This window comes from Chelonoidis abingdonii, chromosome 2 (genome assembly GCF_003597395.2).
Source record: "Chelonoidis abingdonii isolate Lonesome George chromosome 2, CheloAbing_2.0, whole genome shotgun sequence".
NCBI classification, from domain to species: domain Eukaryota; kingdom Metazoa; phylum Chordata; order Testudines; family Testudinidae; genus Chelonoidis; species Chelonoidis abingdonii.
The window spans coordinates 175,361,719-175,377,961 of NC_133770.1; the positions used below are offsets into that span (position 1 = coordinate 175,361,719).

Consider the following 16,243-nt stretch of genomic DNA (forward strand, 5'->3'; position numbering starts at 1 on the left):
TAGTAATGGTGACAATGGATAACTAATGTCTTAAGTGTTTAGGACTGTTTTATTTCAAAGAGGACACCATCAGCAACAAGACCAGGGTAGCTATAAAACTATGGCAGTGAACATAAGACTGCATTGTAGACATTTGTACTTCAAAGACAATGGGCCAGATTCTGCTCTCATTTCATCTGGTATAAATCTGGAGTAATTCCGTTGATGCTAATGGATTTATGCCAGTAAAACAGAGAGCAGAATTTGGCCCTATGAAAATCCAAAAGGATTTTAACCTATGAATCCCACCTCTAAATATCTGAGAAGAGTGTAAAGCTGATTTGATTAGTATAATGTATTATCAGGCAGTTGCTGCCAGAACAGCAGAGAACTCAGAAATCTGGGGCACAAAGATAAACTTCAAAGCACTGCAAAATCATTTTTAAAATGTTCTGATGTCAGCTCATTAAAGGCTGTAAAATCACAACGCCAACATCCTGAAGCCTGTTTGGAAGCTTCCTCCCCCTCCCACTAATGAGTCCTTTCTCTGAACTGCTGCATTATATCAAACTGAGACACCATGGAGAAGAAAAAGCAGTACTGGCACAGAGTCCAAAACCTCAAATGCCACATGATTGCTGGAGGAAATACCCACAAAGTGAAACCTGCCCAAAGATTAAAGCACTGAGATGCTTATTTTATGCTTTGCAGTGTTTTTAGTTTTGATTCCACTACAATTCACTACAAATCCAGTTTGTCATTTCTCTTAAAAGTGTGTTTTCTCTTTCCTCCTGGCAGCCTGAAAATATCCTGTGTGTGAATCGAACTGCTTATCAAATAAAAATTATTGATTTTGGATTGGCAAGAAGGTATGTACATGTAATCATGCTAATCATAACACATGAATTAGGAAACAATCTCAAAAGTGCTTTGCCTTTGGAAGGATAAAGCTGATTCATAATAGCTTCTTACCACCTTTGGAACAAGCTTAATGTGGCTCTTTTAGTGAGGAGCATCCTTAAATTAAGCAATGGATAGCAGTAAGGTATATTCACACAAGAACATAGAGTAAAAAATGTTAGTTTAAAACCTATTTTCAGCTGGTATTCTAAAGAGGCTTGGCCATAATAGACCAGACCAGTGGTCCATCTAGTCCAGTATACTGTCTCCAGTACAAGCTGCTTCAAAGAAAGGTGCAGGAAATCTGCAGTACACAGTTATGGAATAATTGGACTGAAGTCCTTACACTAAGACTGGATGTCTTTTTAAGAGACAAGCTGAAGCTGAAGCTCTAGATGAGCTCATCCTCACCATGGGCTTGATGCAGGAATTACTGGTAGAAATTCTCTGGCCTGTCATGTGCAGAAGATCACATTATATTATTATACTGGCCCTTATGCCTACATCTACTTTAGACACCACTGGTGGTGTGTGTAGTGTAGGTGTAACTACCTACCTCAGTAAAAAGCGCACTGTGTCCACACTGCAGTGTGTAGCTATATGTGTCAGTGAAAGGCTCTGGCAGCTCCCTGCTGCTGGAATCATGCACTGCAGTGAGGAAAGGCTCTGGCAGGGGCTTTCCTGCAGCGGGGAAGGGTCCAGTAGCAGGACATTACTCTGCTAAAAAATAGGAGGGAGACAGGGAGGCACGAGTTGGCGTGTCTGTACTCTACTCGCCTACCCCGGACCTCTCGGGCTACACTGCTGTTTTTATCTGCGCTAGCTATGAAGCATGAAGATTTCTCTCTCTTACAAAAACTTATTTTCATCCTTACTGTTGTACCTCTGATTGTTCTGGTTTTCCATATAAAATCTCCGGTCCTTTTCTGAATCCTACAACATTCTAAGCACCAATGTTAGAAGTTGTTTTAGATGTGAAATGGGTATTAACTGTCCTTGTTTCCATCATCCAGATATAAACCCAGAGAAAAACTTAAAGTGAACTTTGGCACTCCGGAATTCCTCGCTCCTGAAGTTGTGAACTATGACTTTGTCTCCTTTCCCACGGACATGTGGAGTGTAGGAGTCATTGCCTACATGCTGTAAGTAGGACTTGTATCTGTACTGTGCACACACTAATTTATACTGACTTTCTGAAGCTTGCTATTAAACTGGAATATTGACAAAAGCTGCATCTGGGTTGTAAATTCATTTGCCCTTCTGCAGTCTTTATTCGGTGAAAACTCCTGTTGATTTCAATTCTTTCCTGTCACACTGAGCATCTCAAGTGAACATTTTTCACTCATTCTGTGCATGCACTTTCCATTGACGTCAGTAGGAATTACACACGTGAAATGAGTGCAGAATATGCATAGGGATCCACAATTAGAGAAGAGAACTGCTGTGCAGATCATAGAGTAACATTTTGCCCTTCAAACATGCATGATAATTTTTACTTGTTTTATTCAACCCCAACAAAGTTATAATGAGCCTAATCCTGCAAAGTGCTGAGTACCCTACTTTGCCATTGACTTCTGAGTGTGCTCAGCACTCAGTAACTCTCAAGACCAGGTCTTAATGGACAACAACTTGCTGCGATGGGTTAGGAGCACAACCATGAACAATGAAACAATCCCAGAAAGAATATGACAAAGCAAGAGTAGGAAGGAGGAACCACAGAAGAATTAACATAAGTAGACACTGGTAGTGAAGATGTGGGTTATGCTATGGTGATAGTTAAGCACTGGAAAAGGTTAGACAAAGAGATTATGGAATCCCCATCATTGGTGGTTTTGAAGAACAGGTTACACAAATATCTGTTAGGGCTGGTCTTGGTTTACAGTAACTCCTCACTTAAAGTCATCCCCGTTAACATTGTTTCGTTGTTACGTTGCTGATCAATTAGGGAACAAGCTCATTTAAAGTTGTGCAATGATCCCTTCTAACGTTGTTTGGCAGCTACCGGCTTCATCCACTGCTTGCAGGAAGAGCAGCCCGTTGCAGCTAGCTGGTGGGGGCTTGGAACCAGGGTGGACCAGCAGCGCCCTTATCAGCTCCTCGCTCCCCTAAATTCCCTGTGCTGCAGTCACCCAGCAGCTATCAAGGCAGTTCAGCTGTCCCTCCCCCCACTGCCATGTGCTGCTCCTGCCCCCTGTCTTGGAGCTGTTCCCAGAGACTCCTGTTTGCTGTGGGGGGGTGGGATGGCTAATGGCAGGGTGTCCCCCTCCCCCCTGCTCCTGCACCCCACTTACCCCTTCTCCATATAGAACAGATGGATGGAGAGAGACAGAGAACTTGGGGAACCAGTTGCTGTCTCAACTTCCTGATCCACTTAAGAAGACAATGCACTTAAGAGTGGGTCAGCTTACTTAAAGGGGCAGTGTGCATCTCTCTCTCTCTCTCCCACACACAAGGTATGTGTCTGTCTCTGTCTGCTATGCTGTCTCCCCTCCCTCATGTTTGTGCTGCCTTGTGTGAGAGGCTACATTAACAATGTGTTAACCCTTGAGGGCTCAGCTGAGTGCTAGTTCATCATTTAGCAGCAAGGCATTCCCTGGGAAATGTCCCTCCCTCTTCCACTCTCTAACTTCACCATCTCAACCAAGCTTCACAATCATCGTAGCTGTGAACAATATTAAATTGTTTGTTTAAAACGTATGCTGTGTGTACATCTATATAATACATAGTTTTTTTGTCTGGTGAAAAAAATTTCCCTGGAACCTAACCCCCCTATTTACATTATTCTTATCGGGAAATTGGATTCACTTAACATCGTTTTGCGTAAAGTCGCATTTTTCAGGAATAGAACTACAACGTTAATCGAGGAGTTACTGTATATAATCCCACCACAGTGTGTGTGTGTGGGGGGGATGGACTCAATGACCTCTTTAGCTCTCTTCCAACCATATATTATTATGATTCTGTGTTTTTCATATGCTATATAATACTCTTTAGGCTCAGTGGATTGTCTCCTTTTCTGGGTGATGATGACAATGAGACTCTCAACAATATCCTGGCTTGTAGCTGGGATTTCGAAAATGAGGAATTTCAAGATGTTTCTGAAGAAGCCAAAGACTTCCTCTCAAAGCTTCTAATCAAGGAAAAAAGGTATTCAGATTCACACCATTCCATACCTTTGAAATGTACATTTGCTGTTATCACATTACAGAACACCAAAAATGCTCTGTCACCTGTACTGCTACACTTGATGATTACAGTAGCCGTTGTGATTTTATTATGCCTAAGTAGAATATTGTTAAATTCCACACAGTGTCCAGAGATTACATGAATGCATCTTCACAGGAGTTAACACTTCCAGTTGCCATTGTTCAGCTGCCATCTGGCACAAAGCATCTTGCAAACTGAGCATCATGCAATGCCAAAAGGATGGACAGCACACATCACTAGCTAGGGCATAACAGTTGAATCCCAAGATCCCGTATGTATCACTTACTAGTGTTCTGTTTTCCCTTTAGCTGGAGAATGAGTGCAACTTCAGCCTTAAAACATCCTTGGTTATCAGACCACAAACTCCATTGTGGACTACACAAGCAGGTCTCCAAGTTTAAATATTCTTGTTCTTTGCAGATCTGCCAGTGCATTTTTGTTCTCATTACCTCAATATTTGTTCTGAGATTCTCTTATTCTGTACTTGAGTCTGTCCTGCTGCTGAATTGTGTGTCATTGTGATATATATATATTTGTTTGCTTTATTTATTTTTTAAGGCTGGCATGTTTCTGTGTGTGTTCCCTGGCTCTTGCATGTCTGTGGGAAGAAGTATTCATGATGTTGGTTATTGTACATTGTTGAATGGATTGATTTGTTAGCAAAATAACAGACAGTTTATAGCAAAGCATTAAACATTGCAAACTTTCTTTCAGTTTCCAAACAAACATGGGCAGGTTTGGCTTTTAAAATCCCTTCTGGTTCACTTGGGGTCCTGCATGAAATCTTTTTAAAGGTCAATCCCGCCCTTTCCCACTTGACACCTTCCCACCTCCTAACAGAACCTGGAATTCCTGCCAGGACACATCATTTACCTTAAACAGCCGTCTGGGGACCATCATACCCAGGGGTGGCTCCAGGCACCAGCACGCCAAGCGCGTGCCTGGGGCAGCAAGCCACGGGGGGGGCACTGCAAGGGCGGCAGGCAAGCTGCCTTCAGTGGCCTGCCTGAGGAGGGTCCACTGGTCCCGCAGCTTCGGCGGACCTCCCGCAGGCGTGCCACCAAATCCGTGGGATCGGGGACCTCCCACAGGCAGCCTTCTTGCCGTGCTTGGGGCAGAAAAATACCTAGAGCCGCCCCTGATCATACTATCTCCAACTTCAGTGTGTTTGGAGCTGGCCAGCTCAGTGCTAATCTCAATAGGAGCATCCCTTACTTTGCTCTAAACACTCCATTTAGCTGAAACAGGGTCATGTGGTTTAAAGTAGTTTTTGATTATTACTAACTTAACTAGTCAGTAGGTTTTGGAGGTTGAAAGCTGTTGACAGTCTCATCAGTGGGTGAGGCCGATCCATGTGGTTTCATAACCCAAAACAGAAAAGCCTCTGAAGAGGATAACTGAGGTTGCCATACATTTAGAATTCAAAAGTTTGAGCCTTTAAAATGGATTCCTACATTTATGCAGCATTTGGAGCACAATACATCTTTGTTCTGTCTTTCTTTCAGCTTGTTATCTGCATGTAAGCAACAAAAGTCATTAAAAAGGCAAAGAAAGCAAAGCAGAAAAATGAAGTAAATAAAATTACTGTAATGTACTGAGTCTAGCGTATCGGTGTCAGTGGTTCCTTCTATTGAACAGAATCAGACCTGTTCAAAATCAGTACTGTCATTAGTAGGTCACGGTCTTTCCCTTGAGCTCAACTGGTAGAGCCCTGTGCTTTTAAAGCAGGAGGATCTGAGTTCTTTTCCTGCTGCTGACGTTCCCATTGTGACAACTAGAGCTGGTCAGAAAAAGGAAAAAATTCACAAACATTTTCTTTGTCATTTTTTCATTTGCATGGACGTTTTCTGAGCTGCTCTAGAGACAAATGTGCAGTCTCAGGTGTTCGTGAGCACTTGAAGGTGTCAAATACATGCTGATGGAAAACAAAATTTTAATGTAAATACGAAGAGATAGAGGGAAAGTCAAAATTAAGAACATTACACTTTTAGGTACACCTCTAAAGGGATATCAGGGTCAATTGTGCCCCTATTGATATGGCTGCAGTGAAGCCATGGATATGGGGAGGAAGTGGTCATAGTGTAAAGCTTCATGAAGCCTGGACCTCTTCATGAATGGCTGGATCCTATTTCCCCTTCTATGTTGGGGAAAATCCTTTCCCCAGTGGAGAACTTTATAGAGATTTCCTCCATTCTGAGCTCCCTTCTATAGTTTCTCTGTGCATACTTGTACTTGTTTAAAAAGTAGCTGTATTAAGTAGGCAGGTGTTGCAGTGTTTTGCTATTATATTCAGCACAGGTAAGAAGTGATGGAGCTCAACTAACTCTTCCAATAATGTCTCCTTTTTTCTAGAGGAAGGCTAAGTGCCACTCAAAGTCTCAAGCACCCGTGGCTCAATGACCTTTCCAAGAAAGCTGCCAAATGGAAGGTTTGTCTCAAGTCCCCTTGTTTCTCTTCAGAAATAAATGGTGCAACATCTATGGAAGGTATCAGTGGAATACCAGAAACAGCCACAGTTAATATTGCTGGAAGATTTACTCACCAGCACCATCTGCACAACTGTTTGACAAGCAGTTTGTCACCAAAGCACCAAAACTATAGGCTTGCTCCATTGATTATGACCATCACAACAGTGTGAAAGGGAGGAACAGTGAGAAAAAAAATCATAGTTTATATATGAAACTGCACATACAGCAAACTCGGTGGTGAAATCCTAGCTCCATTGAAGTCAATGGTAAAACTCCCAATGACTGTAATAGAGCCAGGTTTTCACCTAAGAAATGTTCGGTGCTGGAAGCTTTTAGTTTCTTACATTATGGTTGTAAGTTTGGTTTTAAAAGGGACAGAAATATGCTTGTTTAGTAATTTCTTAACAAAAGGCTATGGGCCATCTCCTCAACTGGTATAATCGGTGTAGCGCCATTGACTTCAATAGGATCCAGCCTTAAATGAAGTTGTCCTGTGCTGTTGAGGAATCTGTATCAAACAGCAAAGTTGAGACAAGACATTTCTGTCTTTGTCCTGTTTCCTGGATCACTGTCTTTGGCCTTCCATTGACAAACACTTCATTACTAGTTCTTAGACTGGGGAGGTTGCCTTCCCCAAGGGGGCCAGGACGACACAAGTCTGCTCTAATTTTCTGTCTCTGGTCTTTGACTGAAGCATATTCTCTCAGCCAGTTTGAAATTTACTCAACCACTTTCTCAGATGGCAGAACACTCCATACACCACTGCACCGATTCCCACAGCATCTCTTATGAACTACCACAGGACTGGTGCTTCCTTTGAAGCACTGTGGGAACCAGTGCAAATGATTTGGGGACATATCTGAGGATGACTGGTTGTGGGTCATGGTACGAAGAAAGCTGATATAACCCATGCATCGTAATAACCACATCCTTTTAGCATTGCACCATGAATAATGACTGAGACACCAAAATAAAAATAGTACCACTTTTCATTGTGTGTGCTAATTGTTAAGGGTATTACCATCCATCTGTTAAAAGACAGTCTGTAACTGATGTTTGCTTTTCTTTCCAATGTGTTTTGTAAAAAAAAAAAATTTAAAAAAAATCACTGTTCAGAGGGGCTGAAAAATTCTTAGCCTATTATGATTCACTGTCACTTGCTTTTGGTATGTTCTTTCCTGAGCTGCCAAAGCCCCATGGTTTCTTAGCATGCTAATGCAGTCACACCAAATATTGGGGACGGACATGTTGCACCCTCTTTGTACTGATCCTCACATCGCTGGAACAATGCCAATTTATATCAGCTGAGGTTCTGTCCCATCTGCAAGAGCCACACATTGAAAAATATTTTTATTTTTTAATATTACAAGAAAGCAATTATCTGACTGAAGAAAAAATCAAGTTTGAGATAACCTTAATGGCCAGTTCAGTGAAAAAGAAAATAAAATGTTCAAATACACTTTTTAAAGCTTTGTAAATAGTAGCTAACTTATAGTCTACCTTACAGGAGGAGATAGTTTTTAAAAAATGAGTTTTTGAATTTACTCCAGAAGTGGACTCAGTCATTACTGGGTTTTGTTTTTAGAACAAAACCATTGGGATTGCCTCATTTAATCCATGATAATATATTCATGTGACAATTGATTTAAACATGGTATGGTAAATGTTTGATGTGATTGTACAAGCAAATGAAGATAATCACATACTCCCATCTCATATGACAGTAGTGACAAAATGACAGCATTGTTGCATTTTATGAGAGACTGCCTGAATTTTTTTCAATAAATAAAGAGACCTAGTCCTTTTTATGTTGTAAATAGCATTAAATGATCTATCACAATCTGAGATGGGGGTGGGGGAGGGACTCTTTGTAAGCAGTCAGATTCTGCATTGCTTTCTCTCTCACACACAAAGAAACCACCCTGTGATTTTTCTAGGAAATTAAACCAAATAATTATATTAAAAATATATTGCTGAATTAACTAGATTCTTGGTTTGTTTCTTTGCAGACAAGCTGCTATGTTGTTACTGCTGGTAAGAGATTTGGAGATATCAGCAGTTCTGGTGCTTTGACCTTGTGATGACTTGAGGCTTTTACTAAGTGGACCAACACCACTTTAGCTGCAGGAAAAGTCCCAGCATTATTGAGCTACTTTTTCTTGCTTCCGCTTTCAAAAGAGGAAAACAGCTGCTGCAGTTCACAGGAAGGTGTCTCTGCCAGAACACCATGTAATTTCTTCTGAGATTGCTATGCTAGTTTGAGTTCACGATATTATCTGTCTTGTCTTTGCTTTCTTGATTTAGTTAGTGAGAGATCTTTGGGGTTTAAATAGCATTGGCTCTTTCTCATCTCAGCCCAGCCAGCAGAAGATCTCTGCATTACAACAGTACTTGGAGTTCTATTTGAGATTGAAACCTCAAATTGCTTTTAAAAAACAGCTGGTGGCACATTTAAAACTGATTATTCTCTGACAGTGGCATCAACAAGGACTAACCCCACTAAAGTTAAGGAAGCTACACCAATGTGTTAACAGTCTCACAGACAAGCTCTCATTGTACGTAGGATGCCTTTAGACTAGACTATGCTGCATACAGGACTGCCTTTGGTGTTTCCTAGCATATCACATTGGTACTGTTTTAAATTCAGTTGGGTTAATAACATACAAGAGGATATTTTGTTATTAGGACACCCAGATTCTCATCTCTAGTATAAATACAGAATTAAGCCCTTGACTTCAGTAGAGAACAACTTCAAATCAGTTACTTTGGATTTATGCCAACGTAACTGGCTAACTCCATTGTTGGCACTGGAATTATGCTTATGCAAAACTAGTTTGTGAGAGGAGAATCGGCCCCCTAATCCTCACAACCCAGAGTGTCCTATTTGCTTCTAAGAAATGGCTTATTTAAAAGCTCGCCCAAAAAAAAAATCAAAATATTTTCTATTGCTTCTCCAGCTTTCAAGCTGTTCTGACACATGGCTAGAAGAGGGGACTGGGAGTCAGGCTACCTGTACTCTGTTCCCAACACTGTGTGACCATGGGCTAGTCACCTAAACAGCCTGAGCCTCAGTTGTCCCATCTGTAAAATGCAGATAATGACACTTACTTTTGTATAGTGCTTTTTGTATTAAAGATTAGATAAATCCAAAGTATCATTATTATTTTACTTTACTATGCTGACATATTGTTGTTGCTTTGGATTTTTTTTATTTTGACTAATCAATTTCTAATTAAGCAACATGTCAACACAGCCCAGTATATTTTTCTTGAAATAATGGCATATCTTGTTACAAGGCAGAAGGGTAAAGGCCAACTCAGTTTAACATTAGAATGGCAATAATTCCCACATAATGACTGTCATATCTTTGCTCTTATGAAGTGATATTTGTATATCAAATTTCAAGGAAAGAGTCAGATGAATACATTTATTGGACAGCATGCATGTGACATCCTTGACAGTCAATTACAGAAATCCAATTTTGTCCAGAGTTCAAAAGGTGTTTAATAGATAGATAGATAGATTGAGGCTCTTAATGAAAGCTAGTGTATACGTGCATACATATAGCAACATTACTACCACAGTACACTAAAGGAAGAACCAAGAAAGCATAGAAAGCACTGTCCCATTTTGACTGCTCCTACCTCCTGTTTAAAATTTTAGGGCTAAGTCTTTAGGTCCAATTAAAGGATTAGAAAGCATATCTTATCTTACAGTGATAGTGTCTAGAGCTCAATCTGTTTAGCTTAAAGAGGTTAGTGGGTCACTTGATTACAGTCTGTAAGTATCTATGTAGGGAACAAATATTTAACAATGGGCTCTTCAGACTAGCAGAGAAAGGTATAACACAACCCAGTGGCTGGAAGTTGAAGCTAGAAAAATTCAGACGGGAAATAAGGCATAATTTTTTAACAATTTCCCAAGGGACATGCAATCCATCGCTGACCATTTTAAAATCACAGTTGGATGCTTTTCTAAATGATCTGCTCTAGGAATTATTTTGGGGATATTCTGTGGCCTATGCTATGTAGGAGGTCAGACTAGATGATCAGAATTGCTGCTTCTGGACTTGGAATCTATGAATCAATCATCATACCTAGTTCTAACTCAAATAAACTCCCACTGGCATCAATGAGAGTTTGTCTGTGAAAGTACTGAATAAAATCTAAGGAAGGGAAATCAGGATTTGGCCTGTCAGCTGCTTATTGTCAGTCACTGTTCTCCTTTGTCTATGCAAAATAAGCGTGAACGCTACTAGAACACCTTTTGATAAAGCTAGAATTCATATGATGTGTTGCTGTTCCAACTACACATGAGATCCTCGATACTGCTAGCAGTTTGTGTGATAAACAATTCAGTGATCAGACTAAAAGCAGCAGGCTAAAACTGGAATGATGAAATTTCACTTACACAGTTCAGGGCCAGTATTTTGTTGTTTTTTCCTTAGTGGTTTTTATGTAACTTGCATGTAATTTTGAATCCTGATAATTATACTAAAATAACTGTGTGACTATAGTCTTGTAACCACTACCTGCTTTAATATGAAATTCAGCTGATGGAATTTGGTGTTTCTGGAGAATAAAGAAGATGCATACACTTCAGTAATAATTAAGAGCTAGATAGTTCCGTAAAGAAATAGACCTGTATTAGCAGGGTGTAGAGGGATTGCACTGAGTTGGAGTCAGCCACGCTTCCTTCAGTGATGATAGGGGAACGTGGTCTCTGCTGTGCTCTTTTACAGGGAACAGAGTTCACTACCACCACCTCCTCTTTTGGGCATGCTCACATAGACACATGAAAGCTATGGCACCCCAACGGTCTCCACCCTCTTTGGGAGGCTAGTACCACTGTCAACATCAGTCTAAAACATTTTTGGAGCTGCATGGTTGGCTTGGCTCTAAACCAGGGGTTCTTAAACTTCAGTGCACCACAACCCTATCCTGACAACAAGATTATTACATGATCCTGAGTGGGGGGAGCCCCACTGTCCTGGGTTGGGGGAAAGCAGCTGGAGCCTGAGGGTCCCAGCCTTGGGTCCCGGCCAGTCTAATGCTGGCCCTGGTGATCCCATTAAACTGTCCCTACCCACAGTTTGAGAACTGCTGCTCTAAACCATTTAAGGGAGCAGGGTAGGGGAGAGGAGCACTTTTTGTTATCCCCTTCATTTGTGCACGTATGCAGGGCCAGATCCAGCATGGCCCCTAATATTGTAAATATACTCCAGGGACTTGACTTTCACTCAGATGCTAAAATACAAGGTAAAGGCCAGATTCTAAAGTCTTGGCTATGCTAGCGTTTATTTTTAAATCTTTTACTGTTGCACTGTCAGCAGTGTGCCTCCGTCAGTTGTGGCAATGGTGCAAGCTATGATGTAATCAGACTGTTAACATCTGATGGGGTTTTAACCAAAGATCATCTAGATCTGCTGTCAGTGCAATTAGATGACGTATTTTATCTCACCTGCTGTTGATTGACATTAGTACTCCTAGTGCTGATGAAGCTGCACCAGCAACGGAGCACCAATGTGAAATATGAAGGAAAATGGTAGTGTAGCCTAAATCACTGATCTGCTATTATGTTCATGTGTGCAAATGGAGTAATGGATTTATTTATTTATACTTAGTGTATCTTGCAATGAGCACCATATATTGCAGGTTAGGATCCAACCCGAGGCATGATTGCAGATTCACCTTCAAAGACCATAACTTCTACTGTCATGAATTCAACAAGAAATTCAAGAGATCAAGTTATCCTTTATTCATAAAACTGTTAGGGGGCACTCTTCAGACAAATTAGGACACCTTTGCCCTGCCCCTAGTTGTTTATAGTCTCATTTGCACATGACAGTTTATACTGATTTAATTATCAGCCCATAGCTATTGAACAAAAATGTATTTTGTAACAGCTGTGTTTTTTGCAGACTGTTAAATTTACATCAACAAGTTATGTAGAGCTGTGGGGGGCGGGGCAGGACCCAAACAGCTGTATTTTTTAAAAAAAACCTACTCTCAGGGTATGTCTACACTACCCAGCAGATAGTGATTGATCAAGCGGGGGTCAATTCATCACGTCTAGTCTAGATGCGATAAATCAACCCGAGCACTCTCCCGTTGACTGCTATACTCCACCACCGTGAGAGGCACAGGCAGAGTTGACGGGGGAGAGGCAGCAGTTGACTCACCACAGTGAAGACACAGTGAGTATGTCTAAGTACATCATCTTCAGCTATGTTATTCACATAGCTGAAGTTGCGTAACTTAGATCAACCTCCCGGCCACCACCACTGTAGACCAGGCCTCAGATGTGAGCAGTTAGCTCCCTTTAATGCCATGTACGTGCTGCTAAAGGTACAATTTGGTCCTCAAAATCACAAGCATAGTATAGCATGGGGAAAGTAACAACACTGTTGTCAATGTTGTAACATTGATAAAATAGATTTTATTTCTCAGTTGAATATAAGGCAATGAGGAAAAATGCCCTCTGTACATAGCTTTCACTATGCTTAACAACAAATGGCTTAAATAACTATTAATAATCATTAGTGCTATAGAAGTGTGTCTTATAAAATGTTGTTTGAAATACTCAGTTGTTTTTTGGCTGTTGAAATTTTAGGAAAATAATACTGACAAGTTCTTTAATAGAGTTTTTGAAAGGACAATTCTGTCTCATTGCACTTTGAACAGCATGCTGTCTTGTTTTCTTTTTAATTCTGGTTTGTTGGTTTGTTTTCTACATAATAAGTAAAGCTGTTGAGTGCTATATTAAATTATTCTTTTGTTTAAACAGATAATTTTTTATTTTATACTAGCTTAAGAAAATGGATTTAAAATAACTATGTGAGTGTCTGTGTGTTTGCTTATTGATGTTTTTGTTGTATATTGCTTTTTGAGATTTAATCTGAAAACTGTGAATTCCTGTCATTTGCACAAGTTTGGGTGCAAAGGGCACCGTACTAGCTGGGGTTATTACATTCAGCTGTATATTCACAGATGGGCAGAGATGGCTGTAGCTATTGCAGTTGTAACCAGGGAACAGAGTGGAGTAGAAGCAATAGTATGAAGGAAAAAGGTGTCAAGATGCAGTATCCAGTTATGTATGCTCCCACATTGTCCCAAAACAGCAACACCTTTTCTAGGTGAATAAATTTAAGGGCCAGATTACGGGAACTACATTGATTTAAATCATCTGAGGATCTGGCCCTAAACTTGATTGTAGAGAAGAAAACAACATCCATTTGTGCACGTAGACAACTCTAGAAATAATCTTACATAGTAATTGCTATGAGGTGCTAATCAGGGGAAAGTCAATGGGAATTGAGGGCACTCAGCGGCTCTTCAGAGTGCTCGGTAATAGTATCTGAAAGGGTTGGGACAATACGGTTCTTTACATGTTCAAGTACTGTATGACAAATGTTGTCTAGTTAAGCCAGTGCCAATATGAGTTAGAAATTATTATTTTTATTTGACAGATGAGGCAGATAAATAAAGTGACTTGCCCAAGGTGGAAGGCAACTAGTGGTAGAGTTGGGATTAGAATTAAATGCATCCTGGTTATCAACCCCAGTCTCAGAGTTCTTTTAGGCAAGATACTGGTAGCTTCTCAACTTGTGACCCATGGTGAATACCATGGAATTTATGAGTGAGGAAGATCTATATTGATTCATGAGTTTTAGTAAAAAGACTGAACATAATATTATACTTAAAAAGAACCTGTGGCCATTTGTTTACCACAGCATCTTAACAGTGCTCGGTGACTATGTGATAATCTGAATATTGCAAACAGAAGGTGAAGTTTATTAAAACTAGCACTTTTCAGATGCTTTTTGGTAGCAGCTTCTGTATGTTACTGAGCTAAGACCCTGAGTTAAATTCTGCTTTCATTTGGACCCATACAATAATATCAATGCAGTTTCACAGATCTAAATGAGATCAGTATTTGGTCCACCTTTTATAACACTACCAGTATAGAAGCAGTCTCACAAATAGTAAAACCAGTTGCTGCCAGGCTTGAGTACTGGTTTAATGGTCAGAAAAAAAGCAGCTTTATAGTTTAATATTGCAAAAAACTCATTTGAATGATTAACTAGAACATATATTTTTGCAGTCGTTAAGCCAGTAAGAGAACTGGCTAGAAACTCTCTCTCCTATTTGCAGCTCTTGTTGCTTGCATCCAGGGGTGAAAGAAACTTAAGGGTCTTACCACAACGCAGGGCTGGGGTCTTGAGCAAGGGCTGGGGGCACTCACGTGGAAGTGACGGGGCTTTAGGTGAAAGCTTTGGTGCTTTTAAATCACCGCCACTACCCCAGGACTCTACTCCATACCAGACTGTACTGGCTTACTTTCACCTCTGCTTGCATCTCAAATTAATGATGGGCTTCCTCAGCAAAATGATGCATGCAACCTCCCACCCCAAGCGCTTTTCAGCTGCTAGTGATCTGATAACATTATGGGGTGATGTAAATGCTTCTCACACTGTAAACTTGCAGTACAGGATAGTGAGCAAAATGAGTGCAGTTTTCCTTTAACATCAAAAGCCACAGCAGTGATAAACTCACACTACTGTTTCAAACTCTGTTAAAAACTGTTCATCCTTGTTTCCCCCGAAAGGATGCTGCATCTTTTACACCATCATCATCAATATATAGCTGTGATTATGTCTAGTGTAAATGAGACTTACATTGCATGAATCCATTTAGCAACATTAGACTGTCAATATCACCTTCCATGAAGGCTTATAGTTCAACAACTACCTACCTATTTAAAATACTAGATGAAAACTGCATCAAGGTATCACTTTGTAAATATGTTGGTTTAGCTACATTGTTAAAAGTCACTAAACTCCCGCGTGATCACGCTTAGATGCAGTAGCACACATGTTTGTGTCCCATAAAACAACATTTTCCTAAAGCTCGACGGTGGGTGTAATAGAGCTGGGACTAGGAAAAGTATGGATGCTTATGTAACACATAATTTTATTTTCGGAATATGGTTTTGTAGATTAGCACTTGTGTCTGGGGGATGTGTTCCCTTGTGAACAATATATAGCAACAATGTACACAAATTATACATTTTAGAATAAATAGTGATTCTGTTTACTCTGACGTTCTTTGGTTGGCTGTATTAAATTTAATGTGTCTGTTCATTTTTGAGCATCAGAAAAAAAAATGTACTCTTTTTCAGATGCAAGCTACAAGGTAAATAAAGAGTAACCTGCAGCTGAGGCAAGCTTAGCTAACTGCCTAAACAGAAGATCAATTTTTGGCTTTTCTGATAGTCTCACCTCCCTCAGCAAGTACAGCTGGGGCTTAATTTAAAGTTTATTCATTGGGCTTCAGAGCTGATTTCGGCTGACAGGGGAGGGGAATCCCTTTATTGTTTAAATACTCTAGTTACTTGAGCTGAACTAATAACTGATTTTTTTGGTTCAGTGGCTGAACCAAAATATCCAGGGGAAAAATGTTTTATTTCACAAACTGCACCTGATTTTTTTGGTTTTTCTCACCAAAATAGAAATCCTCAAAAAAAATTCATTCCAATAGAATGAAACCTTTCAAATGTCATTTTGAAACAACATTTTGAAATGAAGGTTTGTTTCAGAGCGGATTGTTTATAAAGTGCCAAACTATATCACCTTTTCTTTAAAAAAACAATCCTCATTTTTTTTATTCCTCTGAAAGTAGCTGCTGAAT

At 40.2% G+C, this 16,243-nt stretch overlaps 1 protein-coding gene across 2 annotated transcripts in view; it reads left to right on the top strand.

Annotated features, from left to right (window-relative positions):
• MYLK4 (myosin light chain kinase family member 4) overlaps positions 1-14,235 on the top strand; it is a 127,344-nt gene extending 113,109 nt beyond the window's left edge. For both annotated transcript variants that reach the window (XM_075062816.1, XM_032792435.2), the window contains 6 exons: positions 778-848; positions 1,893-2,021; positions 3,874-4,026; positions 4,395-4,473; positions 6,439-6,514; positions 8,564-14,235. In XM_075062816.1, coding sequence (XP_074918917.1) covers positions 778-848; positions 1,893-2,021; positions 3,874-4,026; positions 4,395-4,473; positions 6,439-6,486 — 480 coding nt within the window. In that variant the 3' untranslated portion in view covers positions 6,487-6,514; positions 8,564-14,235. The remainder of the gene's footprint in view (positions 1-777; positions 849-1,892; positions 2,022-3,873; positions 4,027-4,394; positions 4,474-6,438; positions 6,515-8,563) is intronic.
• The last annotated feature ends 2,008 nt before the right edge of the window (positions 14,236-16,243 follow it).